Genomic DNA, 27,746 nt, shown 5'->3' with positions numbered 1-27,746 from the left:
CGTAACGAGTTCTCCTTTCCCTTTCTTCGGCTTTTACATACTGATCATAAACACAGAAGTATTCTAGAAGGCACTGTCTACCGCAACCTAAGCACAGGAGTATCTAGAAGGCTTTGACATAGCTGCAAGCAAAGATCTTATGATATATTTGTTTACTTCTTGCTTTCGGAATTTGAAACACGTGTGGTTCGGAGTTACTGCCTTGGTGTTCTATTTCAGTGTAAGCGTTTCCTGTGTTCGAAATTCCGAGGATTAAGTATCAAATGGAAGTTTCGAGGCAACCAGTTCAAAGCAACATCGAATAATACACATTTCGTTCAACAATCACTTACAGAAATTGGGTGTACAGGCATATAACACACTTACAAGCACAGCTTGCCGTTATGGAGGCAATTAAGCCTCAAGATAGGAATCCGGAAAATACGAATCTTATTACGAGATATGTCCATGAATTAGAATAAAGAGTATGAAGCATAAAGAAACAAGTGACCAACAGGGATATGCAGCTTCAATGACGTAAAACTGCATAGTGGTAGTTAGTAAGTTTATGAATTTTCTTTTGTGATTTATTGGAAACCTGAATTTTTATCATTAGGGTACATTTTTCTCCTAAATGACTTATGTTAGATTCATCGAAATTGGTACATATAATTGGAATAACCTTCTCTAACTTCCTTGTCTACTATTTTCAGAAAATTTTAAAATACGATAATGCTTATGATCTAAATTTTTACGAGTGCTATTAGAAAAATAATGTCCGATGGATTGCGAAATGGACACCACAGTGAAAATCCGATTAAGCTTTGCATGGATGTCTTGGATAGCGTCTTTAGGATGTCCATCGGCTGCGTCACGTCTCTCTTTACAGTTCTGAGCGCACAGTGAGAACGCCAAGAATATAGTGTCTTCTGGTAAGTACGAGTGCCTGTGAAAGATTTTGCCTATCAACTGTCAGGCATTTTCTCTTCAAGACAATAGTTTTAAAAAAATGGTTCAAATGGCTCTGAGCACATCTGAGATCATCAGTCCCCTAGAACTTAGAACTACTTAATCCTAACAAACCTAAAGACATCACACACATCCATGCCTGAGGCAGGATTCGAACCTGCGACCGTAGCAGTCGCGTGGTTCCGGACTGAAGCGCCTAGAACCGCTCGGCTACACCGGCCTGCGACAATAGTTTTCCTCGGCCGCACGCTACAGGCGCAAGGAGCGGTTTCGATGGGAAATGTTTAATCACCCACCACCCAGCCCGGACTTGGCTTCCTCTGACTTGTAAGTCTCCTCACATGAACCGCTGGCTATAAAGAAAACATTTCGGCACAGACAGCGAACTGTAGAGCATCACTGAGAACTGACAGAAAGCCCTGGCGGCTGTCTTCTATGACGAGGGTATTGGAAAGTTGGTACAACCCTACAACAAATGCGTCGGAGCGACGACTATGTAGAGAAGTAGCTGGATGGTGTAGCAGTGTTCCAAATAAAACATTTTTAATTTTCACTGTAGTTTCCATTCCGCGACCGATTACTTGTAGTAAAACAGATTTTGTATATTTTTCACAGATCAGCATGAGAAGAGGAAATTGGAGGCATAGTATACTTCCCTAATGTTAACTGTAGCCTGTTTTCATACACTCTGAAGTCTGTGGTGCCAAAGAAAACTGTATGTTAGTTAAACAGTGTTTTGTTTCGTAGCCTTCTATAAATATTGTTGTCAACATCACAATATGATAAATATTTATACCGATTTTGTCAGAAATGTTTTGACTAATAACCCTAATTGTTTGAGCAAATTTTTAGCTTCCGCTGCTTTATACGTCAGTAATACTGTGAGTGGGAAAATAGTGCTAAAAACGCAGTCCGTAGGGGCGGGTCCTCTTAACACACTGATAGTCTCTAAACAAGAACTGATTGAATTTCATTGTAGTTGAGACGGACACCTGATGAGTGAGCGGCGGCTTCGTCAGGAAGTAGCGGCTGGCAGGGCAGGGTGAAAGCGGTGAGGCAGTCCCTTCCCCTGCCGCCCTCCTTGATTAAAACTTAGGGCCGCCACACCCCCTCTCCCGCCCCCGCCACAGCCGAAATGCGCGGGCTGTAAAGTCGTTAGAGCAGCGGGCGTCTAACTCAGTTTAGGTGGCCGAGCGGCCGACAGCTGCCGACCAGAACAGCGGCCTGGGCAGGCGGGGAGGGGAAGGGAAAGGGGAAGGGGAAGTACCGGCGAGGACCTAAATCCGCCCATCTGCCACCGCGGCTGACCCAGCAGTAATGCAGGAGGCGCTGAAGGTGCGGCGCCGAACGTAGTGGCCAGAGCGTCATCATAACGTTATGCCCGTAGAACGAACACTTTCAAGCAACACTCACACATAAAAGAGGATTTATTCGTATACACACAAATATTACTACACATTGTAAATGGTCATAAACACAAGGATATGCAATGGTGAAGAGGTAGACTTGGACATTCACAGGCAGCGTAGCAGGAAGTAAATGCAGAGTGGGGGTAATCATTTGTGGCGTCTCACAGGGCTCGATACTGGGCCTGCTTTTGTTCTTAACTGCATAAAAGGTCTTTTGGTGCCTTCAAAGGGCGGTTCACAAACTGTAACCAGGGTTGCCAGGTCCAAAGGTGGAAAAGTCGGACTCAGTGCCATATTTAGCTGGACGTTTTACCCTAACAGCCGGATAAAATTTTTAAATGGAAATTATGTCACTTGGATTTTTTTCAATGGTTTATTAATAATCAAACAATATAAATTTTTTGCTCTATATCAACATTGAACGTGCTTAAACTAAAAAAAAAAAGAATGTACAAAGCTTTATAATTTATCAATTATGATAGCAACTAATTGCGCAGGTTTCCTTACTATGATAATCTTAGGGCGAAATGAACTGACGTTCTTCATTAAATGAAACAAACGATTATCTATTCTTCCGGGAGGGAAAACGAAAAGATATTCAGTAACTTCGGTCATTTCAATTACATCTATAAAGAAATTACAATAACCTGTATTTAAGTATTAATATTTCTCAATTGGACACATTTTCATCAAGAACGTTATTTTTTCTGAAAATCATTTCGTGGAACTCTTAACAGGATAATTTTAAATTACACAACAATATCATTACCTTTGTGCTTGTGTGTGTTTGCATTTTATGCATTCTTTTATTCGCTGAACGTTTATGAAAAAGAACACCTATTCGAGGTTGGCAGAAATGGCCTGGAATTACAAATTAACATTCCACTGTAGGAAATATTGCAACCAGTTACAAGTTTTCTTGAAATCATTTCATTATACCATTACTAGTTTTGGGTGTGTGCCAATCGTCAGATGGTAGCACTGACTTCTTGCAAGTTTTACATTTGTGTCCTAAAATATAACATTTTTGTGATGCATAGTTTACAAAAGATTTTACATTTGCGTTCTAAAATTTAACAAAGCTTTTGTGATTGCATAGCTTTACACTTAAATGTGCTCTGTACATTGTACTTATTTCCTGAAAAGCCCTCCTTTACATAGGATAGAGGATTGATTTTTTCTTACAATCCATACTGATCAATGAACTGAACTAAAAACAAGATGGCGGATACATTTTAGTTCAGTTCATTGATCAGTATGGACTTTAAACAAAAATCAAACCTTTGTCCGATAATATGTAAACGACTTTTCAAGAATTAAATACAATGTATAGAGCATACCTAAGTGTAAAACTTCGTAATCACAAAAACTTTGTTAAATTTTAGGATGGAAATGTAAAATCTTTTGTAAGCTATGCAACACAAAAATGTTGTTACGTTTTATAACACAAATGTAAAGCTTGCAAGGACTCAACGCTATTATCTGACGATGGACTCAGGCACAAAATTAGTAATGGTAAAATGAAATGATTTCAGGAAAACTTGTACCTGGTGGCAGTATTTCCTACAGCGTAATTTACGAAAACAGCTGCGGCATTATTCAGCCAAAATGGAGGAAATAATGAAATTAATATTCTGCCAACTTCACTAATTCCGAATAAAATTCTTCATATGGGCGTGATTGGATATAAGCTGTCCACTTTTCATGAGTCAAAAGCTTTTTAAAGGCAGTATTGCTTTTTTTCCCTTGAATTTCATGCACTTTTGACTGATCAAAGAATTTACTTCCATCCAATTTCATATTCTTTTCTAGAATAACACTGGATTGAATATCCAAATGTACTTAAGGTTTATCTTCTTATTCCTCTAAATACTTCCTATGTCTTATTAGCTCGGAACGGGCTTTAGTTGTGCATTCTCTGCTTCATCGTTAAAAAGCCTAACAAAAGCCAGACAGGGCGGACTTGTATATATTTGGTCGGACATTGTTGATGGCACATGCATACTTATCAACCCACTAAACCCAGTCTTACCAAATAAATCCCAGATCATACTCAACAGGCCTATATCTGACGAAAGACATTTTTTCGTGCAGCTGTATTTACTGGTATTAATTTTACACGCTGTTGGTTTCTAAGCTCGATACCTTGATCTTCAGATCCCTTAATAGGACACAGGAATCAGTCGAGATCGCAAACTTATGGTGTTTTACCCAAACCAGAGGTATAGACTCACGATCTGTATGCACAAACTTTACTTGAAAAATAGTCGTAACTATAAAAATCGTGGATACTCAAATGACCTTTACCGCGGCGAGGCGGCATAAAGTGTGGGAGGACCCTACCGACGCACCGCCCTCGTATAAAAAAAAAATTGACTGAAGGTTGCCAATGGTTTCATTGTTATAGCGACAATCGAAGGAATTCAAAGTGACACGCTTATAGATGGGAAAAGTCGTTCTTTTTACGGAACGCTTCCTCTTGAGAAAGTTCTTCCTCTTGAACTAGTTCGATGATATAGTTCAAATGAACTACATACTTCATTTTCAATATTAAGGTACCAATAAACCAGTCAACTTAGAAGTACCCTTACACCAATAAATAACAGAGCAGATCTTTACAGTCTTCAGAAACTGAATGAACTTTAGTAACAAACCCAATCTGCATGCTTCTAATAACTTTCTTTGTACATGCAATCTTTTTCGTAAGGATGGGCTGAGTGTTTTCGGTTTACTTGGGAAGCTGGGTAGTGGAAACCACTAAATTATTTTCATTGTCATCAAGAGCTTTTATATGCTTCCTAGTAGTTTCTGTCATCTCATAGGGTAAGACCTGTAATACATTCCGTAAGTCGGATAAATTGAGGTGTAAAGATAGAACATTGTTTTTGCTCACTGACGGGGTGGAATACATTACAAGAGCTGCACGGGAGAGGAAATTACCCTGGGTAGTTTTAAAATGAGGTACACTGGATTAAAATTCCCTCTGTAGCTGATTCTGCGCGTTATTACCGTTCCTTTTTACGTTGCGATGAGATTAATGCAGACGCAGAATTCGCTGCTGGACAGCAATAAGTTGGGTGATTTGCGTCCGTGTGAAATGGCAGTACAATGCGTTGATATATATCGCAGGGCACAACAAGAAAAAGCGGACTTTGAATTTAAGGCAAATCGGACTGCAGGCTCTAAAATAAATGAAGTAATAAATCGTAACAGTACGCAGATGGCGTGTAGTTATCAGACCACCGAACTTATGTATGCTTCACAGCGGAAATGAATAGCTGAAACATAAAAAGCGAGCACGTAAATATTCATGGATTATATGACAGATAGGCGTAATAAACATAAACTCAAAATGTGTCAGAATTATGGTAACTATCAGCAGCTTACTTAAGAGTGTCACGATGGACGTCTTACCTTTAAGACAGCAGAAGCGAGAAAGGCGATTCTGGAAGACTCGATGCTGATTCATTTGTCTACACACAAAGAAAGTACGAAAGTGGAAGTGGGACAAAGGCACATCAGAGATACTGAATCGATAAAATTAATATGTTATAAATCAAAGGATTGGGACTGGAACCTGAACTGAACTAAGTGAAATAACGGAATGGCTTTGGTCTTCCGATTAGACGCAGTTCGCATAGTACATAGTTAAGAGTTCAGAACTTCGGACGCTTAGACCCTGGGAGTGGGATGTACTCAGTACCAAGGGAAGGGAGATCTGTGCAGGAGTATTCTAACTTCTAATTGGTAGGGCAAGCGAGAGATAAAAGTAAGATGGTTCACTAAAAGAGAAACCGCTCAAAACAGTTCCTTTCCCGAAAGACATCATTTTCGTACATGAACTACACATCCCTAGACAAATCCAAAGGTGTTTTCTTGTAACTGTAGTCTGGGACATGTGTATTTCATGCAAGGAGGCGACTGAAAACGCTGAAACAAATACTGTCACTCTCATCCAACTGTCACTGAACCTACATCTACACCTGTGTTGGTATAACGGTAGCGGTCACCTGAATGCGATGTCTCACTGGTATTATCTGTTGTTTGGAAACGACAGAAATACTAGTTGGATAAAAACTGGGACAGTTCTGATGAAGAAGCTAAAGCCACTGACTATAGCGAGCACGATTCATAAAGCAGGCAGGAATACCATCCCGAAGATGACTGTAGTAAGGCAATAGGGGGCTTGCAAATGAGGTGTATTTCATAGAAAGAGACAAACAGAGCAAATGAAGAAAATCTGTAGCGTCAGTAAAAGCAAGACAAAACGAAATAACATTATGAAAAGTTAGAAATTGTGACTCTTAACAAAATAAATCATTAAATAAAAATGCTTTATCTCATAAATTTAGCAAACTTTTATATATTACTATGCGCGCTGCTTCACTCGCATAGACTGTGTGACCTGCACTGATTTTTTTTCTTTAATCGAATTTTTATATTGTTCACAAATTGCAATACATTCTAAACTTTTCACGACAGTTAAAGCCACAGAAGCATGCTCTTTTCCGAATTTACTTCTCACCAAAAACCGATTCTGGTAGCTGGAGACCAAGGTTTTTGTCAGTCATGCCCTTTGCGTTCTCGTGGTGGTATTTCAATAGAAGCACATATGTCTTTATGTCCAACCGAGAAACGAAAAACGATTTCGCTTTAAAATTTTTTTAATACATCGAAATATTTTCCCCTTAGGGACTGAATTTCCAGAAATTGTGAATCACGTATTTTTTATTTCTAACGCGGAAAGCAAGATTTCATACATTTACCTCTGAAATGGTTTAATAATGAAATAATTTAACAAAACTTTTCATCCCCTATTTCACTCCGTTAGGGTGTTGACTTTCCAAAACCAATGAAAAACTTTTTTTTTTTAAATTTCTAACCTAGAAGTCTAACACCAATTTTCATAATGTAGCTGTAAATGCTTTAGTAGTTCTTTAATAAAGATTAATTTTCAAAAAAATGTTCACCCACTATTTCATCCCCATAGGGATTAAATTTCCAAAAATTCTGAAACACGTTATTTCCTTATTTCTCACTGAGAAACCAGAAACAAATTTTTGTAGTTCTATTTTCAAAATTGCCACAATATCTATATATTTTCAACAAGATTTTCATCCCTATTTCACCCCCTTACGAATGGAATTTCAAACAGACCCTTCTTACACAATGCCTACAGTATAAGATCCACACCCTCTCCAAATTTCAAGTTTCTACCCTTGGCGGGTTGGGCTGGGCGATGGTGGCTCAGTGAATCAATCCGGCGCTATTTCACACCCTTAATGGATGAATTTTGAAAAACAGTGAAACAAGTGTTTTTTATTTCTAACCGAGAAGGCATAATTTCACAGATGTAGCTTTCAATATGCTTTCATAACGAAATAATTTCATAAAACTTTTCATCCCATACTTCACTCCCTTAAAGTGTTGAATTTCCAAAAGTACTGAAACACGAATTTTTTTAATTTCTAACTGAAAAGTAAATAGCAGTTTTCATAGATGTGGCTTTAAAAAGACTCTAGACGTTCTTTAATAAGGGCATGTTAAGAAACTTCCACCCACTATTTCACCACCGTAAGTGTTAAATTTCCAAAAATGCTGATGCCAAATACGAATTTTCATAGTTGTAGCTTCGAAATTGATTTAATATTTTCAAAAAAACATCTGATCCCTTATTTCACCCTCTTAGGGATGGAATTTCGAAAATCCCTTCTTAAACGACGTGTAAAGTATATCAACACCATCTACAGATTACTGTTTGGACTGGGCAACGATGAGCCAGTAAGTGAGTCAGGCAGTAGGGACACCGCCTTTTACATAAAGAGATGGGCTCAAATACATAATTCTCCTGCCGGCCGCGGTGGCCGTGCGGTTCTAGGCGCTCCAGTCCGGAGCCGCGCTGTTGCTACGGTCGCAGGTTCGAATCCTGCCTCGGGCATGGGTGTATGTGATGTCCTTAGGTTAGTTAGGTTTAAGTAGTTCTAAGTTCTAGGGGACTGATGACCACAGCAGTTGAGTCCCATAGCGCTCAGAGCCATTTGAACCATAATTCTCCTAGAACTAACAAATGAGGTATTCGTGAAGTCCTGCTCCACTGAAGTGCTGTGTATGTGATACACGGGTGTGGAGCACAAAAGTACGTGTATACCGCGCGCCTGCTAACGTAAGAAGCATGCAATCGCCCGCTCCAGGGTTAAGGATTGATCACCATATATAACACACCGGTGAAGGTAAATATTTTGTCGAACGTGGTCAAGAAAAAAACAAATTTGAAATCTTCTAAAAGTATCAAAATGGCGTTAATTGGTGCTAAAATATCTGGATCAATTTCTTCAGGATGTTCTAGAATAGCACTAAACACATCACAAAGTTGAGTTCTGGTAGTGCACACACTGTTTACCGGTCTTGATGAGTAATTCCATCATGTTGGACAGATGCGTGGAGCACGACGTGGCAAAAATTTATCCCAAACATTTAAACCTGTTTGGGAGATCTTGTAAAAAAATCTGCATGTCCATTAAGCGAATTAAAAAATAATTTACACTCCGATATCTGGCTGGAACGTTGAGATGACGGCCTATTGACACACAGTCAACACGGGTTTAGAAAACATCACTCTTGTGAAACACAACTAGCTCTTTATACACACGACACAGGATTTCAAACTGATTTCGTATTTCTAGATTTCCAGAAGGCTTTTGACACTGTGTCACACAAGAGGCTTGTAGTGAAATTCCGTGCTTACGGAGTACGTCTCAGTTATGTAACTGAATTCGCTGGCTGGCTCTGAGCACTATGCGACTTAATTTCTGAGGCTATCAGTCGCCTAGAACTTAGAACTAATTAAACCTAACTAACCTAAGGACATCACACACATCCATGCCCGAGGCAGGATTCGAACCTGCGATCGTAGCGGTCGCTCGGCTCCAGACTGTAGCGCCTAGAACCGCACGGCCACTCCGGCCGGCAACTGAAGTCGCAATTTCCAGTCAAAGTAACTTACGGAAATTCATTGAGAAAAACCAAAGTGATTTCTGGCGTTCTCCAAGGTAGGGTTATAGATCCTTTGCTGTTCCATATCTTTATAAACGATTTAGGAGCAACCCGAGCAGCCGTCATAGGTTGTTTGCAGATGACGCTGTCGTTTATCGACTAGTAAAGTCATCAGAAGATAAAAGCAAATTGCAAAACGATTTAGAAAAGATATCTGTATGGTGTTTAAAAAGTGGCAGTTAACCCTAAATAATGAAAGTGGTCAGGTCATCCACATGAGTGCTAAAAGGAATCCGTTAAATCTGCTTTATTTGCCACATCTGAAGTTTCGTCAACCGTAACATACAAAATTTCGTGCTTTATAGCTGATAAAACGGTTCATCATTTTGAATTCGACTGGAAATTCCTTTACACAAAGCAGAAGTTTCTATGTGGTCAGCCGAAAGTGTATTTTTGTAAATGTCAAGCTGTCAAACCAAAAAGACAGCATTTATGAACCAAAAAGAATAGAAAACACAAATTTAAAGATGTGCATTTCGAATTATAAGGCACATTTCGAATTATAAGGCATAGTTTTCTATTGCAAAACCACAGCATCACTTGAGAATGGACTACAAGGCTAAAATTAGTCGTGAACAAATAAATTTAATACAGCAAAAGTGGAAACAACACCCTAAATTCGACGCTGTGATATCTTTTACGGAAAACAAACTTTCAAACTAAATTTGCTCATACACTCACTTTTTTTACGACCTTCTGTACCTTCTTGACTTGCAAGGGTGGTAACAATAAGTAAACTCAATATATTAATTTTATTTACATAATATGAACCGTTTAAATAAATTTAAATTTATAATCAATTACTTAAATTGTAACGTAGAAAATAAAACTACAAAAATGTTGGTAGGCGCATCCATCGAACCCAGGCCGTATCACCAGTCAGTGCAACTAACCGCTCGCCCAAGGAGTCGTTACTGTTGCTGATGTTCCTTCTCCGCCTCCTCAAAAACCCCTCATACGCTACGCTTGCACAGTATGTTACACGCAGTTTTAAGGAAAAATATTAACTGGGTGCTGTGAGCAACGTAGCACTCCTTGTCAGAAGGGATGACGTCACATCAGGGCATGAGTAGTTGAAAAGAAGACAGTTGCGTCCCTTTTCTGAATTACCTTAGAGCAGCTGACCATCACTTCAGCACTCGTCAATGGATTCTAGTCTCTGAGGAAAGAGCGCTCCAAAACATGTTTTCGTACGTTTTATTTGCGTACCAGGACACATTCGAAGAGGTTTCCGACTCGCATTCGAAGAGAAATGACAATTTTAGTGACATATTTACGGTGCGCTGTAGCACATTAGCACATGATAACCGACCGCTACTGGGCAGTTCGATTCGCTAGTGTGCTTTATAATCATGAATTAATGAAGGTCTGCCCACTTTCGAGAGCACATTCTGCAACAAAGGGATGTTAGGGCAACACATGAACGGAACTTTTGTTTAGGCTATTACCTCTAAACTACACTGCTGGCCACCGTAAATGCAACACCCTGAAGGAAGCATCCGAATCGAGTGAAATTTACACCATGAGTTTGCAGCGATGAGATATGCAACTGATTAGAATTTCAGCGCAGACGCACACCATGCGCGCCTGTGGCGCCACCTCATAGCGCCATTTAAGGCTTGGCGATTTCGACGAGTGTACGTTCGGCACGTGTGTTTACCTTGTGGTTGTTTCACAAGACGATCAGTTATGCCTCGTAGACAACAGCGAACATCTTTTGAGCAAGTATCCGAGTTCGACAGAGGAAGGATAGTGGCTTACCGAGATTGTGGATTATCATACAGAGAAATCGCTAGTCGTGTTGGACGAAACCAAACAACTGTAATGCGGATATGTGACCGTTGGATGCAGGAGGGTACTACGGACCGACGTGGTCGATCGCATTCACCTCGGTGCACCACTGCACGTGATGATAGGCAAATTGTGCGCATGGCAGTGACGGATCGCTCAGTGACATCACGAACCATAGCACAGCACATTGCGTCTGTAACGCATCATCCAGTGTCTGCGCGTACCATTCGACGCCGTTTACAGCAGAGTGGTCTGTCCGCAAGACGTCCATTGCTTCGTCTACCATTGACGGAGAACCACAGCCGGCGCTACATATCCGAGGTGCTGGAGCCAGTTGTCCTTCCTTACCTTCAGGGCTCGGCCACAGCTATATTTCAACAGGATAATGCGCGACCACACGTGGCACGCATTGTCCAAAGGTTCTTCGTCAATAAACAGATTGAATTGCTTCCCTGGCCGGCTCGCTCTCCGGATCTTTCGCCGATAGAAAACATGTGGTCCATGGTTGCTCAACGAGTGACCCAGATTACATCCCCAGCTGCCACACCAGATGATCTTTGGCAACGTGTGGAAGCCGCTTGGGCTGCTATACCCCAGGAACACATCCAACGTCTCTTTGAATCAATGCCTAGATGTGCGGCAGCGGTGATCTCCAGCAATGGCGGCTACTCTGGCTACTGATTCTGGCAGGAACCACATGTCACAGACGTCTGTAAACGTAATCATTTGATACTTGGTCAACATGTTATCTACAAAATAAATTTTGTTGTGCTACCTCTTGTCTTTCTTGGTGTTGCATTTACGGTGACCAGCAGTGTATGTATTCTGGTGAAACAGTTACACATTTGTATGTACATACTTGCTCTCTGCAAGCCACCATACGGTGCATGGTAGAGGGTACCTAGTACCGCTACTAGACATTTCCTTCCCTGTTCTACTCACAAATGAAGCGAGGGAAAAGCGACTGTCTATATGTGTGCGAACGAGCCCTAATTTCTCTTATCTTGTCCCGCACTAGACTTGCGAAAAGTGTGCTGGTGGCAGTAGAATCGTTCTACATTCTGTCGCAAGTGCCGGTTCTTTAAACTTTCTCAACAGTGCTTGAAAGTCTGGGGCATGCAGCCGGATTAATTGATCGTTGTAGAACGAATTTTCGCCGCGTATTGTGCCATCATCATGAGGTTACCCCTACTTAGTGACCGCCTGAACCAGTGGGTGCGATATGTAAACCGGTCCTCTCCCCCTTCCACAGACCCCTTGTATGGACAGCGCGGCGCGCCGGCCGCGGTGGTGGGGGTGGCTCGCGCTCGGGAGTCGAGTGGCGGTCCTCAGTCTGCGCTCCGCCTTCTCCGAGCTCGGTATTCCGTTTCCGTTAGGTTTGGAGAATTTTTAGTGCCGGTGCCCACGCTTGACTAAGATGAAATCCATTGTCCCTGTTGCTGAGATTCTCATGTAGCCGTATTTCGATAGCCTCCTTGTATACACAATCCCAATAGTGGGACGCGTTGTGCAGAACTTTTAGATCTTCGTATTTCATTTTATGGTTGGTTTCAAGGCAATGTTCAGCAGTTGTTGATTCTGTGGGCTGCTGGAGGTCGGCGTGCCGTTTGTGTTCCGTGCACTTTTCTTCCACAGTGCGAATGGTTTGTCCGACATATGCATTCCCGCACTCGCATTATATTTAATATACTGCAGATTTCCCGAGTCGCATGTCGTCTTTTACTGTTCCTAAAAGGAGTTTGGTCTTTCCCGGCGGGCGGTACACACATTAGATACTTCGCCGTCATAAAATCACACACATTTCACAATAGTGTTTCACGAGAAGAACGTCGTCTTCCTTCCAGAGCACATCCTTTGAATTCATAGATCATGTCCATAACACTCGCTTGTTGATCGAACCTATCAGTAGCAAATCTTGCAGTACGCCTCCGAACTGCTTCAATATCTTCCTTTAATGCGACCTGATGTGTGTCTCAAACAGTCGAGTAGTACTCGAGAATGGGTCGCACAAGTGGTTTGTACGCTGTCACCGTTAAAGATGGGCTACGCTATCCTAAAATTCTCCCAATAAACCGAAGCCTATCAATCGCCTTCCCAACCACAGTTGTTAAGTGCTGGTTTCATTTCAAATCTTTTTACAACGTTACGAATAGACGTTTAATCGACGTGGCTGTGTCAAGCAACACATTACTGATACTGTATTTGAACCTTACAAGTGTGTTTTTCCTACTCAACCGCATTAACTTACATTTTTCTATATTTAGAGAAAGTTCAAAATGGTTCAAATGGCTCTAAGCACTATGGGACTTAACTTCTAAGGTCATCAGTCCCCTAGAACTTAGAACTACTTAAACTTAACTAACCTAAGGACAACACACACATCCATGCCCGAGACAGGATTCGAACCTGCGACAGGAGCAGCCGCGTGGTTCCGGACTGAAGCGCCTAGAACCGCTCGGCCACAGCGGCCGGCTTTAGAGCACGTTTTCAATCTCCACACCAAACAGAAATTCTGTCTAAGACATCCCGTATCGTTCTTACAGTCACTGAAAGTCGATGATTTTTTTTTAAACTTGCCATAGCTGTGGTTGAGCTGTAGTGAGCTGTGCCTGGTTATTACTTTGCTGCTAAATGTGTCGTTTTAAATTCGCAACATATTCTATAAATAGCAAACTGTACCTAACATTCTTCCAACCAGCCGGCCGAAGTGGCCGTGCGGTTAAAGGCGCTGCAGTCTGGAACCGCAAGACCGCTACGGTTGCAGGTTCGAATCCTGCCTCGGGCATGGTTGTTTGTGATGTCCTTAGGTTAGTTAGGTTTAACTAGTTCTAAGTGCTAGGGGACTAATGACCTCAGCAGTTGAGTCCCATAGTGCTCAGAGCCATTTGAACCATTCTTCCAACCAAAACGCCATGAAGGTTTACCGATTCTCACAGTTCACTTTAAACATAGAAACAAAAACTACAACAACACATTCAGCAGGAAAATAATAGCCACGCGCAGTTCATGAAATTCAGGCTTTTCGCCTTACATAACTTATTTCAGATCACATCCTGTACTACACTGAAGTGCCAAACGAACTTGTATAGGCATGCGTATTCAAATACAGAGATATGTAAACAGGCAGAATACGGCACTGCGGTCGGCAACGCCTATACAGGGTGTTACAAAAAGGTACGGCCAAATTTTCAGGAAACATTCCTCACACACAAAGAAAGAAAATATGTTATGTGGACATGTGTGCGGAAACGCTTACTTTCCATGTTAGAGCTCATTTTTTTACTTCTCTTCAAACCACATTAATCAAGGAATGGAAACACACAGCAACAGAACGTACCAGCGTGACTTCAAACGCTTTGTTACAGGAAATGTTCGAAATGTCCTCCGTTAGCGAGGATACATGCATCCACCCTCCGTCGCATGGAATCCCTGATGCGCTGATGCAGCCCTGGAGAATGGCGTATTGTATCACAGCCGTCCACAATACGAACACGAAGAGTCTCTACATCTGGTACCGGGGTTGCGTAGACAAGAGCTTTCAAATGGCCCCATTAATGAAAGTCAAGAGGGTTGAGGTCAGGAGAGCGTGGAGGCCATGGAATTGGTCCGCCTCTACCAATCCGTCGGTCACCGAATCTGTTGTTGAGAAGCGTACGAACACTTCGACTGAAATGTGCAGGAGCTCCATCGTGCATGAACCACATGTTGTGTCGTACTTGTAAAGGCACATATTCTAGCAGCACAGGTACAGTATCCCCTATGAAATCATGGCGGTGAATCGAGGAAGTACAGTACATACTGACGAAACTAAAAGGAGCTCTAACATGGAAATTAAGCGTTTCCGGACACATGTCCACATAACATCTTTTCTTTATTTGTGTGTGAGGAATGTTTCCTGAACGTTTGGCCGTACCTTTTTGTAACACCCTGTATAAGACAACAAGTCTCTAGCGCAGTTGATAGATCGGCAGCTACAATTGCACGCTATTGAGATTTAAGTGACTTTGAACGTGGCGTTGTAGTCGGCACACGAGCGAAGGGACACAGCACCTCCGAGGTAATAATGAAGTGGCGATTTTCCGGTACGACCATTTCATGAGTTTAGCGTGACCATCAGGAATCCGGTAAAACATCAAATCTTCGACATAGCTGCGACCGGAAAAAGATCCTGAAAGAACGGGACCAACGACGACTGAAGTGAATCGTTCAACGTTACAAAAGTGCAACCCCTTCCACAAATTGCTGCAGATTTCAGTGCTGGGCCATCGACAATTGTCAGCATGCGAACCATTCAACAAAAAGATCATCATCATCGATCTGGGCTTTCGGAGCCGAACGCCCACTCGTGTACTCCTGATGACTGCACGACACAAAGTTTTACGCTTCGCCTGGGCTCGTCAACACCGACATTGGACTGTTGATGACTGGAAACATGTTGCCTAATCGGACGAGTCTCGTTTAAAACTGGATCGAGAGGATGGACGAGTACAGGTATAGAGACTATCTCGTTAATCCATGGACGCTGCATGTCCGCAGGAGACTATTCAAGCTGGTGGAGTCTCTGTAATGGTGTGGGACTCCTGATACGTCTAGATACGACTCTGACAGGTGTCTCGTACGTAAGCATCCTGTCTGATCACCTGCATCCATTCATGCCCATTGTGCATTCCGACGGACTTGAGTAATTGAAGGAGCACAATGCGACACCCCACACGTCCAGAATTGCTACAGAGTGGCTCCAGGAACTCTCTTCTGAATTTAAACACTTCCACTGGCCACCAAACTCCGAAACAGTGTCATACAGAGTTAAGACTGGTTTCTGTTGGCAGCCACAGGGCATAGAGAATGTTCAAAGAGGTACATACGTATGTAATCTAAACAACAACGAGATGCAATATCAACATACTCCTAATCTATTTAAAATTTGTATGAATACATTTCAGAAGTAATAAAAAAAAAACTCCACTGAAGATGCCACAGTTATAGTGAAACACGTTTGGACATTAAACATAAAAAGAAATTGTGTTCTCGGAAGAAGGTGGGCCCTCCTTAATTCATTATTATTTTCTGCAAGCGCGGGAACAGAGCTTTAAATTCCGCTATGACAGCTTTGTAAACTACTGGATCTATCGTCAACAGAGAGGTATGAGCAGGGCAACTGAAGAGAAAAACGCGGCAAGTGTACTTTGAAGGACAATTTGTAGCGAAATTTAAGGCCCTTTATTCGGGGTAACGGTGTGGGCCAGTTGTAGTTCCGTCCGGCAGGAAGCGCAGTAACGGACGGATAGCAGCCGCACCCCGGGCCGATGGCTGGGAATGTAGGGCGATCCGGCTGTAAACGCGCGGCGATAACCACCGTCCTGGAGGGGATTTAAGCACTGCTCCCCGTCCGGGGCTCCTGCATATTGATGAACCGACAGCGCCGGCCAAATCTCTTTAACAGTCTGCTCCAGCGGCAAATACGACGCTCCGCAGTAGAAAGGACGAACAGCTCTTCGCAAGGCGCTCAAATCCCACTGCAGTCTCATGCCGCAGCATGACAAGCATACCGATTTTCGACGAAACACAGATTAAACGAACGGAAACAAAAATTCGAATATTTTATATCGTAAATAATCGTTCTAGTATATTATTCATCGCCGGCCACGGTGGCCGAGCGGTTCTAGGCGCTGCAGTCCGGAAAAGCTCGACTTCTACGGTCGCAGGTTCGAATCCTGGCTCGGGCGTGGATGTGTGTGATGTCCTTAGGTTAGTTAGGTTTAAGTAGTTCTAAGTTCTAGGGGACTGATGACCTCAGATGTTAAGTCTCATAGTGCTCAGAGCCATTTTTTTATATTATTCATCAGTCTGATATCTTTCCCGGAGAGTGATTAAAAGAAAAGGTAGAGGAATTCAGAGAAGAGATGTGGGATTCGTCAGGGATTTGTTCAATCAGTATGAGAGCTTCATAGTAATGTTCGACACTGTCGAATGGGAGACTCTACAAAGGCACAGAGCATCGCAGAATGTTTTACTCTTCATATTCCGAGAAGGGGTGATCAAAGACGAGTCACAAAACTCATTAATTTCCTTCAGAACTCTGTATCATGCATCATGTTCGCAACACCAAAGTTAAAGAGATTCAGGCTTATGATGAGGCTTATCGGAAATCGCTCTTTCCGTGAATGGACTAAGAAGGGTGATCGTTGTACACAATGCATCCCCTGCCACTCACTGTACTGTAACTTCACGTGTACTTGTTTGTAAGGCACTGGTCGTCAAACTTTTCTGCTTAAGAACCAATATTGAAATTGTACGGCGACACCTTGGGCCGTATAGGAAAGAGGGGAAGGGGGGGGGGGGGGGTTTAAAGCAGCCGATCAAACAGAAATTGAAGTTTCGCTAAACCATGGTCATGTCATTGATAGAATCTTACCACTTACAAATTTTGAATCTACATGTGGTAAGCTACCACAACTGCTATTTTTCTTACAAAGCGACCAATTTTCCGTACCGAAGCGGGTACTGTGACGAGTGCTATCGCAACAAGGTTCCATGAATCTTTTACTGATTTCCGAGAACATTCTCTAGACATCTTCACACCATAGTATCCGAAAGCAGCTTAATCAGACTGTTTTCAGTCGGACTAATGTATAGGGCCAATAATAGAACAGAGGCAGTTTTAAATAATATAACTCAATTTATTCAAAATTGTCGGAAAACGACAGAATGGTCCATTATAATGGCTCTGAGCACTAAGGGACTTAACATCTGTGGTCATCAGTCCCCTAGAACTTAGAACTAGTTAAACCTAAATAACCTAAGGACATCACACACATCCATGCCTGAGGCAGGATTCGAACCTGCGACCGTAGCGGTCACGCGGTTCCAGACTGAAGCGCCTAGAACCGCACGGACACAACGGCCGGCTGGTCCATTATAGCTTTGTATATAAAAGGGTTTCGAAGCCAATTTTACTTCTTGTATTGTGCGTGTTTTTTGGAAGTAACTAACTCTTAATGGTGTGAACACCTTGTTCACATTTTCCCGATCGCACGACACGTCGACATTAGTGATCTACAGAAGAAACTATCAAACTGAAATAAATAAAAAGGAGATACGGTACATTTGAAGGCCACAAGACGTTGTTCAAACATTGATACTGTAGAAAATTACTACTCTTCATACAACTGAGGTAACAAGAGTAATATAAATGACTTACCATGCATCAGGCGACTCAAAAGCAAAAAATTATTTACTAAAAAATAACGGAACAAGCTTACACTGTTAGTCTCAGTGACAACAATGGCGTTGTATATCAGAACTAGTCTGACCTCTTCTCGGCAGTACTGTTCAGGGCAAAAAAATGCGCCATGGCCCCTTCCACAAATTAGTAACTCATATGAATTAATAGCAGTAATTGCAATACGAAACACGATCACGAATGTTAGTAAATGTTTTGAATGTTATTTCTCTTTCAGCCATTGCATTGTATCACAATAGCCTTAATATGATTTCATATTACTTCCTGCAAACAAGTACCATATTTGAAGTTGACCGTTTCTATAAAGCGCATTCACTATTCGATGTTACCTATACGATAGCAGCTGGTCGGTGCTAGATGCATACGCTACTGAGCTTTGAGCACCGCAAGACAGAGTTAAAAGATTCCCCCTCTCACTCCTATGAACCCCCGCGGTGGCCGCGCTGCGTACCATTCTGCCCCTGACGTAAGCGGCGAACTCTACTTGGCTCACGTCCAAATTCACTAATGTCAACTAAAAATTAAGCACATCGTAAAATATTACTGTCTTTGTATTTTTGTTTGTTAATGAGCAAGGAAAATACGTTCTCAAGAATCTCTCAATGTTAGCTGACGTTTTTGGACTCGGCTATTGGTTGTTAGAAGGATATTATTATAAAATACGGCTGAGGAGCGTGGGCCGCACGAATTCTTGATTCGGGCCGCGTGCGTCCCGCTAGCAGCAGTCTGACCTTAGTTGGTCAGTTACAAGTTCCATAGATCATTTTGCACGGCAGTTCGTAATGGTGTGGAACAAGTCATTTCACATTCACATCGCAAATTGATTTGTACATACTGTTGAACTCTGAACATTTATAAGAGTATTTTTAATACATAAAGGAAAAAATACAGATGTGAGATAGTAAGTCCTACACACCACCTTTTATACATTACAGTAATAGAAATTCTTAAATAGACGTTGTTCAACAATTTCTAATAAACGCTTCCGGAAGTGTTGATAAAGTTTTACATAGGAATACGCAGAGTGTCCCTAGCCTCTAAGCCGAGTTTACTATGCGCTGGGCCGGATCAGAATATCAAACAAACCCACTGTGCGGCGTCGTTCAGCACGTTTAATATTTCCGAAGTGAGCCGTGGAAAGATTACGAAGTGTTATGGTAGTCAGCGGTATATCAACCGCAATATTTAACGTTTGTGTGTTGATTACCTTTTTCTGCGCACAAACACGTGCACACACACACACACACACACACACACACACACACACACACACTCGCGCACACACATACTCATTGACATTCACTCACGTCGTGTGTTCATTAGCAGGCGTTGCTTTGGAGGTGTTGTAGACAACCTCGCCACACTGCTCGTGTCACCACTGGTACGAAACCGATAAAGGGAAGTAGGCTACTTGGGATCAGACTCCAGCAATATCACAACTGTGATGGCGAACGTAGATTATCAAATGAAGTGGCAAATGAATGCTTTGCAAATGGTTAGCATGAATATAAATTATCTTGCTTTATATGTCCTATTGCTTTATGTAGCATGAGCTGACACTGACATACAGTGTGGTAAATTGCCCAATACTTCGAATTTTAAAACTATTCTTGAAAGATTAACGAATTTTTTACGATGGATTTCCGAAAAAATACGTTATTGCAGCGCCTGTGTTATTCCCAATTACGATGCAAAGTTCCTTCGGACACACACGCACGCAAGTCCGAAGGAACTACCCATCGTAATTCGGTATGACACAGGCCCTGCAATAACGTATTTGGCCGCCGACAGCTGGCAAGCGACTTTTAAGTAGAATGTCTCCCCTGGACGGAATATACATAATGGATGTACGTGTACAGGGTACGGAGACATGGTCGACGAGTTGTGGAGGTTTGGGTCAGGCTGTGAGTCGTGCTCGGACAGCCAAATGGTAAGGCGACCCCTCGCGAAAAGCGAGAAATCAGGATTCGAGTCCCGGGCCGGAACAAATTTTCACTGTCGTCATTCCATTATACAGCTAATGGTAGTCCATATTCGCAGTTGCGAATGCATTTCATTTATTCCAAAAAAATGTTCAACACAATGATTTCAGACCGTTTTCGAATGTGATGCGTGATGTTCGCTTATCACGTTGTTACAAAACTGCTGAATTTCAACATTGCATCGTTCTTCGTCAATGAAAAAGAACAGCAGCCGGTCACTTACCAGCAAAGCATTCGACACTTAAAGAGGACGTTAATATTGAGTCCTATGAGGCCCTCATTCCTTGGGACAGAAAGGATCATCATTTCATATAATAACCAACATTTAAGATTAACACAAACGAATCTACGTTTGCTAAGAAACAGAAGCGACTCTCTACTCGTCGAAAATTTCGATACACTTACTTTTGCTCCACAGAAGCAGCTACAAGACGTTAGATGTTCTCCTTACCTGAAACAAAAAACAACATTAATTTAGATATTGTGTCTGATGTAATTAGTTAAGAAGAATTATTAAGTGTCGTTAGCAATTAAGAGTTTAGAACGGATTGGCGGTACTCCAGTCAGTTTCATTTTAACGGAATTTTAAAAAAAAAACGTAATTTGGCACCGATAATATACTTCTCCACTGACGAATCAGTCTTTTATTTCCCACAGCAACGAATGTTGCAGATAAAAACATGAGTTAAAAACACAGATACTGCATGCAACCGATATGTCGCATCAAGAAAAATAGGTAGCACAGGTTGAGGAAAAATTCATCGAACGTCTTCCACAAAAACAATAAATCTATAGAGGTAGGATAAAAATTACGTACATTCTTCTGTTTCTACGTGCTAGCAAGTTAATTGCGTCCCTTTATTTCTTTAGTAACAATGGAACAAAAGAAATAATTTCTAAATCTTACGACAGATTACAGATAGTCAGCTAATGAATCGTCTAACATGCGAAATGAAACATCCTTTTTTCTGTTCCTTATAAAGTCATTCTGAGTTCGCACCTGAGATATCTATCCAGTTGCCGTCACAAGATAGATCGACTGCATGTGCGCGTCGATAGCTCACCAACTCCTATAGAATGGAATATCTGATTTCCAACATAAAATTGTGTCATTTTTTTAAGGAAAGCGTTGTCTTTTATAACAAATAATTCTAATTAAAATGGGCACGTTCTTGTAATGTACTGATAGTAGATTTCGTGGATGACTACTGCAAGGTGCTAATCCGATCAAACCGTAATACAAAAATTTGCATACGACGTATTTAATCCCTTTGTATGAGTACCACAAAGATATCAAAGTTTTGTGTTACTGCAGGAGCAGTACAGGTACATATACGGCACAGACATTCAGATCCAGTCAAAAGATTATATAATTATCTTGTTAATGACATTAACAATTTTTAGAACACGAACATGGATAAAAGTCACTTCCAGACACAAAATCTGCAGTAAATTGCGCCCAGTAATATAAATATCAACGGCACTTTAACTAGTTTACATTTTCATCGATTTGTAGTTATACTTGGTTAGTAACGTCATCAATATTCCCCGCTACGCAGTCAACGTAGTTTAATAAATTTTACCAGAAGCGGCAATCCGTGAGAGATCCTGTGTAATGCACTGGTATTTATTCAAGTTAAAAATACTGTCTTTCTGTCAACGTTTGTGTGTCCCTTAACTACGAAACCTGGCTTCACAATCTGTCTAGGAAAAAGCATTGGCACTAGCAGAGGAGGCACCGCAACTCGAACAGTTGAAACCGTACGAAAACGATTTTAAAATACGGAGATGTGTCTCTTATGCCACCCATCAGTGCCATCTATGAGTCTGTGCACAAGCGATGGCACAAGGTTAACGAATGTAAATACTATACAGTAACACGTCCCTCCACCCCCTCCCCCATCCACCCCCAAAAAAGGACACGATTATGGTCTGCAGATTTCAGAAATTATAGGTCAGATATTATTTGACAAAATGTTAAACGTTTTCTTGAAACAATTTGTTAACATATGCAATAATTACATAATCATATTTCACAAAGTAGAAAGAAGTTGTTCAAATGTGTGTGAAATCTTATGGGACTTAACTGCTAAGGTCATCAGTCCCTAAGCTTACACACTACTTAACCTAAATTATCCTAAGGACAAACACACACACCCATGCCCAAGGGAGGACTCGAACCTCCGCCGGGACCAGCCGCACAGTCCATGGCTGCAGCGCCCAGACCGCTCGGCTAATCCCGCGCGGTAAAATGTGCACGAAACGTATTGTATATCCAAAGACACACTGTCTTCTGCTTAGCAGTGTTAATTTAGGTTACTTTGGTCCTAAATGGTAATCATATTTCAATAATATACGAATATCAAAGTACACCCTTTTACGTTATTACTATAAATATAAACGTCAACGTTTTGATTCAACAATCTGAAATTACATCCTCACATGATTCAATCCGCGCTATCCAGCGAGATAAGAAATAATGCTAGAAACTATTCACAAATTTAATTTACCCAGACTCCCATAATGTTAGCTTTAAACTGACAGAAAAAAAGTTGAAATAGGGAAAAAGTCAGAATGACTCAGAAACTCCTACTGGATATCAACACACATACCGCATTAGTAGTCCTTGGAGTGAAGGAACAGGAAATAAACTTTTAAAAAATATGGGCATTCAACTTTGGTGCCACCTGTAACGACTACGACACATCGTTTGCTCACAAAACTTCACATCTGTTCACGCCAGTGAGCTTATTTCATTACTTGCAAGGTTTCTATTTTTTAGTGTCGACTGGCTTAACTGAACTTGAACGAAATACGTTGTGAAAGCAACGTTTTTTTTTTTGGGTTGGTTGGCTAAAGTATAGCCCAGGGCTACTATGCGAGTTGATGAATGTGGGAACTTCCTAAAACATTCCCCAAATTGGCCAGTAGAATCAACTTTTAGTGTCCTGCTACTGTACGAAGTACTGCTCGTTTTTCCAGTTTGTCACATTATAGTGCGATCTGAGAACTGGACTGCTGAATTCGTAGCTTTGTGACTGCGTGTAGCGTTGTCCTGCCCTCTTAAACTGTGAGAAGGTCCCAATCCTGAAGAACACATTTTCTTGACCTTGAAATTTCACGCTGTTTTCTCTCCTTTTCTAGCGCAAAAAAATGGTATTTTCTTTTTTCGACTCATTTGTTAGGTATTAAGTGCTGATGTACACACCAACAATACAGCATGGCTGTGTTCTTCCTAGCGTAAAACTGAATGCGAAGTCAGCAAGGCACAGACTTCCGTTGCATTATCAAGGGAAGGGGGTGTCCTTATCGGAACTGAGGATGGATAACCGGCACGTGTACTGATTCCATGTTTAAGGGCTGGGAATTGGCGGCGGAATCCTTGCGCCAGTGTGTTAGACCGGCTCCTTTCTGCAGCTCGGTAAGGGCTGAAGGAGAAGTCCACAGAAAGGACTGAATACATTATTTCGGCACCGTTCTGTAAAGATTCCATCTTGAGTCGGCATAATTTCCCGTGAACAGACTGACAAGTAAGAAACCCCAAGGTGTATAGTCAGTTGCTAATGCTGCAAAATTTTTCGTCACGGTTGGGAATATTGAATCTACAGTTTAGCGGTGACGCTAACAATGATGGTTAGAAATTCGAAAGAATTCCTTAATGGAAATTGGAAGTTTGTGGTAAGTTCTATGGGACCAAACTGCTAAGGTCATCGGTCCCTAGGCCTACACGTTACTTAATCTAACTTACGCTAACGACAACATACATACCCATGCCTAAGGAAGGACTCGAACCTCCACCGGGGTAGCCGCGCGAACCGTAGCAAGGCGTCTAAGACAGCACGGCTATACCTTAATGAAGGAAGACTTGTGGAGAGATTCCAGACGAGGGCAAATGCGCCCTCTTGCCTCTCCTTGCGGATGCTTATCTACACATTACGTCATTTTCGGTGTACTTTCATTATAGTAATCCAGTATCAAAAGCCAATGAGATCACATTAACCAGATTTTCGGCGGTGTTTTAATCATTTCATTGAAACTGCATAAGATAAAAAAGGGAAGGAAGCACGACAGCAAAGCAACTTCTGTTTAGTGAAATCTGTCATTTCTGCTAGTTGATTTGTTGAATCTATATCTGTCACTGATCTCTAACTTTCTCTTTGTTTTATGATCGGGTTTGATCCGTTAGATCGTGAGATGCGTCTATCTTCCTAAACTATGTAGTAAAGAATATATAAAAAATTCGTAGGCAAGTTATGCACGATGATGTAACTGGTCTAAGGGTTTAGACCCTAAACCAGCGGTCGCCGTACCCGGCCCGCCGACAGTACTTCAATATGCATGACACAAAGCATGGAAGACGAGAACTTGTGATACACATTAATTATTATGTTCAGAACACTATATCTTCACACCTGCGGAGACCACTTGCCTATGTTCCTTCAATTCACAATGTTCCAGTTTTAAACTATTTATCTAGATATTGTATCTCTGTATTGCACGGAATAATGATGCGGCCCACGCTCGTCATTTCTGTCAGTTACCCGGCCCGCTCTTTGCTGACCTCTGGTCTAAACCGATCAAACAATGAAGAAAAATTAAGCGGTCAAAAAGTTTTTACGATTTCATAAGTTCTTAAACACTTAATCGTTGTTTACTTTAATGTGGGCTAGTCACACTTCACCATTACTACATGTGTTAACTTACTTTATACTGTCTCATGGAAGTGGTCAGCTTTTGCTAAACAAAGTTCCATTTACGACTCTCGTGACGCTGTTGCCGGAGTTCTCCGCTACGCGGCACTGATTCTTGAGCGACGTTTTGCTTCCGTAGTCTTTAGACTGCTTAAATTTCCAATATCGAGTTTTAACATGCGGTATAAATGATTTTGATGGATGGTAGAACACACACATCCCTGTACTTTAAGAATCAGTTTACTTCCCTTGTCATTCGTAAGTTACGTAGTAAATCTCTAATCTTTTGTGTTTTCTTCGCTTCTATCAGTGAAGACAATGTTGTCGTGTAGGTAGAACTATCTTCCGATTATGCAGATGGAAAACTTGAACATCACATCTGAAACCACATTTAGGACCAATCTTTCATTTGGGGGTGGGGTGAGGTGGCATAGGAGAGTGCACGCACTGCGCTGCAGACTATCGATAGCGTATATAAACAAAAATGTCTTCGTAACCGAACTCGCCAATCCAAAAAGTTTCGAGACTGGTTAAATAACAAACTGAGAAAAGGTAAGATGGCGGTATTAATGCTTCAGGTGTTTTACCCTGCCTCCTTTCACATGAGTAAAACGCACAGAACGTTCATACAACCACGGTTTTTAGGTGGTTTTCCACATCGCGCGAGGTGAATACCGGGGTGGTCCCCTCGTTCCGCCTCAGTTACACGCGTCGCAGACATTTGAAAACACGTTCGCACTATTTCACGATTTACACTAGATGCAGACAGCTGGGGTACACTGATTCCATCCCTGGGGGTACGGGATGGCGGCAGGAAGGGCATCCAGCCACCCCTAAAGCTAACCTTGCCAAATCCGTTGTAACCAAGCCAACCCTGCGATCGCTGCGGGACTATGGCGTAAGCGAAAGAAAGAAAGAAAGAAAGAAAGAAAGTTCATACAACCACGGGGAACTGTCAGAAAAGTTCATCTTCGGGATGTTGTTCAACTTGTGCGTCACACTGGCTTGAATGTCGGTTATGTCGTCAAAGCGTCGACCTTTCACGTGAATTTCTGCACACTGTCGTTTTGTGGTAGGTTCATATTGATAACACCAAGTCTCGTCACTCGTGATAATTTTTTTTCCAGGAAAGAACTGTCTCCGTTTTGCATTTCCACCAAGTCACGTCGGGCGTCCATGCGTCGTTCATTTTGTTTAGGAGTAAAGGTTTGTGGCACAAAATTTGCACACACTTACTCTTCTTAAAAACATGTTGGAGAACGACTTCAGCACTGCATTTAGAGATGTTCCATTGCGATTTGTTATAGAACAACGTTGTCACACTACGGGCGCACGCCCATTAATTAACACTGCCTGTTCACAACTGACTGGTCGAATGCACGTCTGTAATTTACAGTTGATAGTTCAAGCTTCCACCATAATTACTGCGCTGACGTCGCTTATAGTGCTCCAAGAATAAAATCAGTCTCGGAACTTTTCGTTGAACGCTGCGTTTCAATTAAGTTTCAATCTGGAAAAAGGCGCCACATGGAATGGTTATAGACCGTTAGCAAATGTATCCAGGAACATTCGTCGTTAACGGTTCAAGTGTTTGCTCCCGGTAAAGATATTTCATATATATGTGGTGTCTGTTCTTTCGGACATGTCCAAAAGGACGGACGCCATTTTAATCCTGCAGCCACTATGTATCAAGCCACAAGGGAATTAGTGGTAATAGCTGCCAGTGGGCATTGATTTAAATCAATGGAAACAGTTCAAAATTTGCGACTGACCGGGATTCGAACCCGGGTCTCTTGCTTACTACGTAGTTGCGCTAAACACTACGCGTCCCGGACACAGCAGTCACCACAACCACATGTATTACCCTACAACGCCGCCCGTCAGACCAGATTCACAATTTATTCCACATACTACTGATGTAGTTCCCTACTCACTCGCAGTATCTCGCTGGTTCCTGTCAGAGTTCCAGCTCGGGGTGCATCTGGTCTAAAGGAATCATTGGCCGTCATCGCTGTAATCATACATACAGGCTGAGCAAAAAGTCTTGCCCTCATTATAAAAATTTATAACAGAATAATAGTGTGACATAAGTTACATTTGATGCCGTTACATAGGTTAGTGTTACTAGTTGTTGTGACCGATAGATGGCGCTAGTGTTCCACGACGCGGTCTGTTAGGTCACGTCAGTTGCTGGCGAAATGGCGTCGAAGCAGGAGCAAGCGCAATGTGTGCCTTGGTTTCACGAAACGAAATCGCCCATCAGTGTTCAGCGTAAATTTCGGGCTTCTTATGGAGGCAACCCTCCTGACGTTAAATCAATAAAGCGATGGTATGCAAAGGTTAACGAAACAAGCAGCGTTGAAGATCGTCCTCGAAGTGGCAGGCCTCGTGTGAGTGATACAACTGTTGATCGTGTTCGGCAATCGTTTCAATGGAGTCCATCTAAATCAACTCGTCAAGCATCACATGAACTTCACATACCGCAAGCAAGTGTGGTGAAGATTCTTCATGAAAGGCTTAGGCTGCATGCTTACAAAGTGCAAATCGTGCAGGTCTTGCTACAGAATGATTTGCTGACACGTGCTGAATTTGTAACTGATATTCTCAACAGGATTGATGGCGCTAACGA

General features: G+C 41.9%; 1 protein-coding gene across 3 annotated transcripts in view; it reads right to left on the bottom strand.

Moving 5' to 3' along the window:
• LOC124798682 (ERC protein 2-like) overlaps positions 1-27,746 on the bottom strand; it is a 482,084-nt gene that overhangs the window by 261,075 nt on the left and 193,263 nt on the right. The window contains exon 2 of one of the 3 annotated variants that reach the window (XM_047262186.1): positions 19,816-20,877. The exons of the other annotated variants lie outside the window; for them this stretch is intronic. Coding sequence (XP_047118142.1) covers positions 20,851-20,877 — 27 coding nt within the window. The 3' untranslated portion in view covers positions 19,816-20,850. Of the gene's footprint in view, positions 1-19,815; positions 20,878-27,746 lie in introns of those variants that run through there. 3 annotated transcript variants of the gene reach the window in all.

Source organism: Schistocerca piceifrons, chromosome 5 (assembly GCF_021461385.2).
Source record: "Schistocerca piceifrons isolate TAMUIC-IGC-003096 chromosome 5, iqSchPice1.1, whole genome shotgun sequence".
In the NCBI taxonomy this organism is placed as follows: domain Eukaryota; kingdom Metazoa; phylum Arthropoda; class Insecta; order Orthoptera; family Acrididae; genus Schistocerca; species Schistocerca piceifrons.
This window is presented reverse-complemented; position numbering and strand designations above follow the sequence as displayed.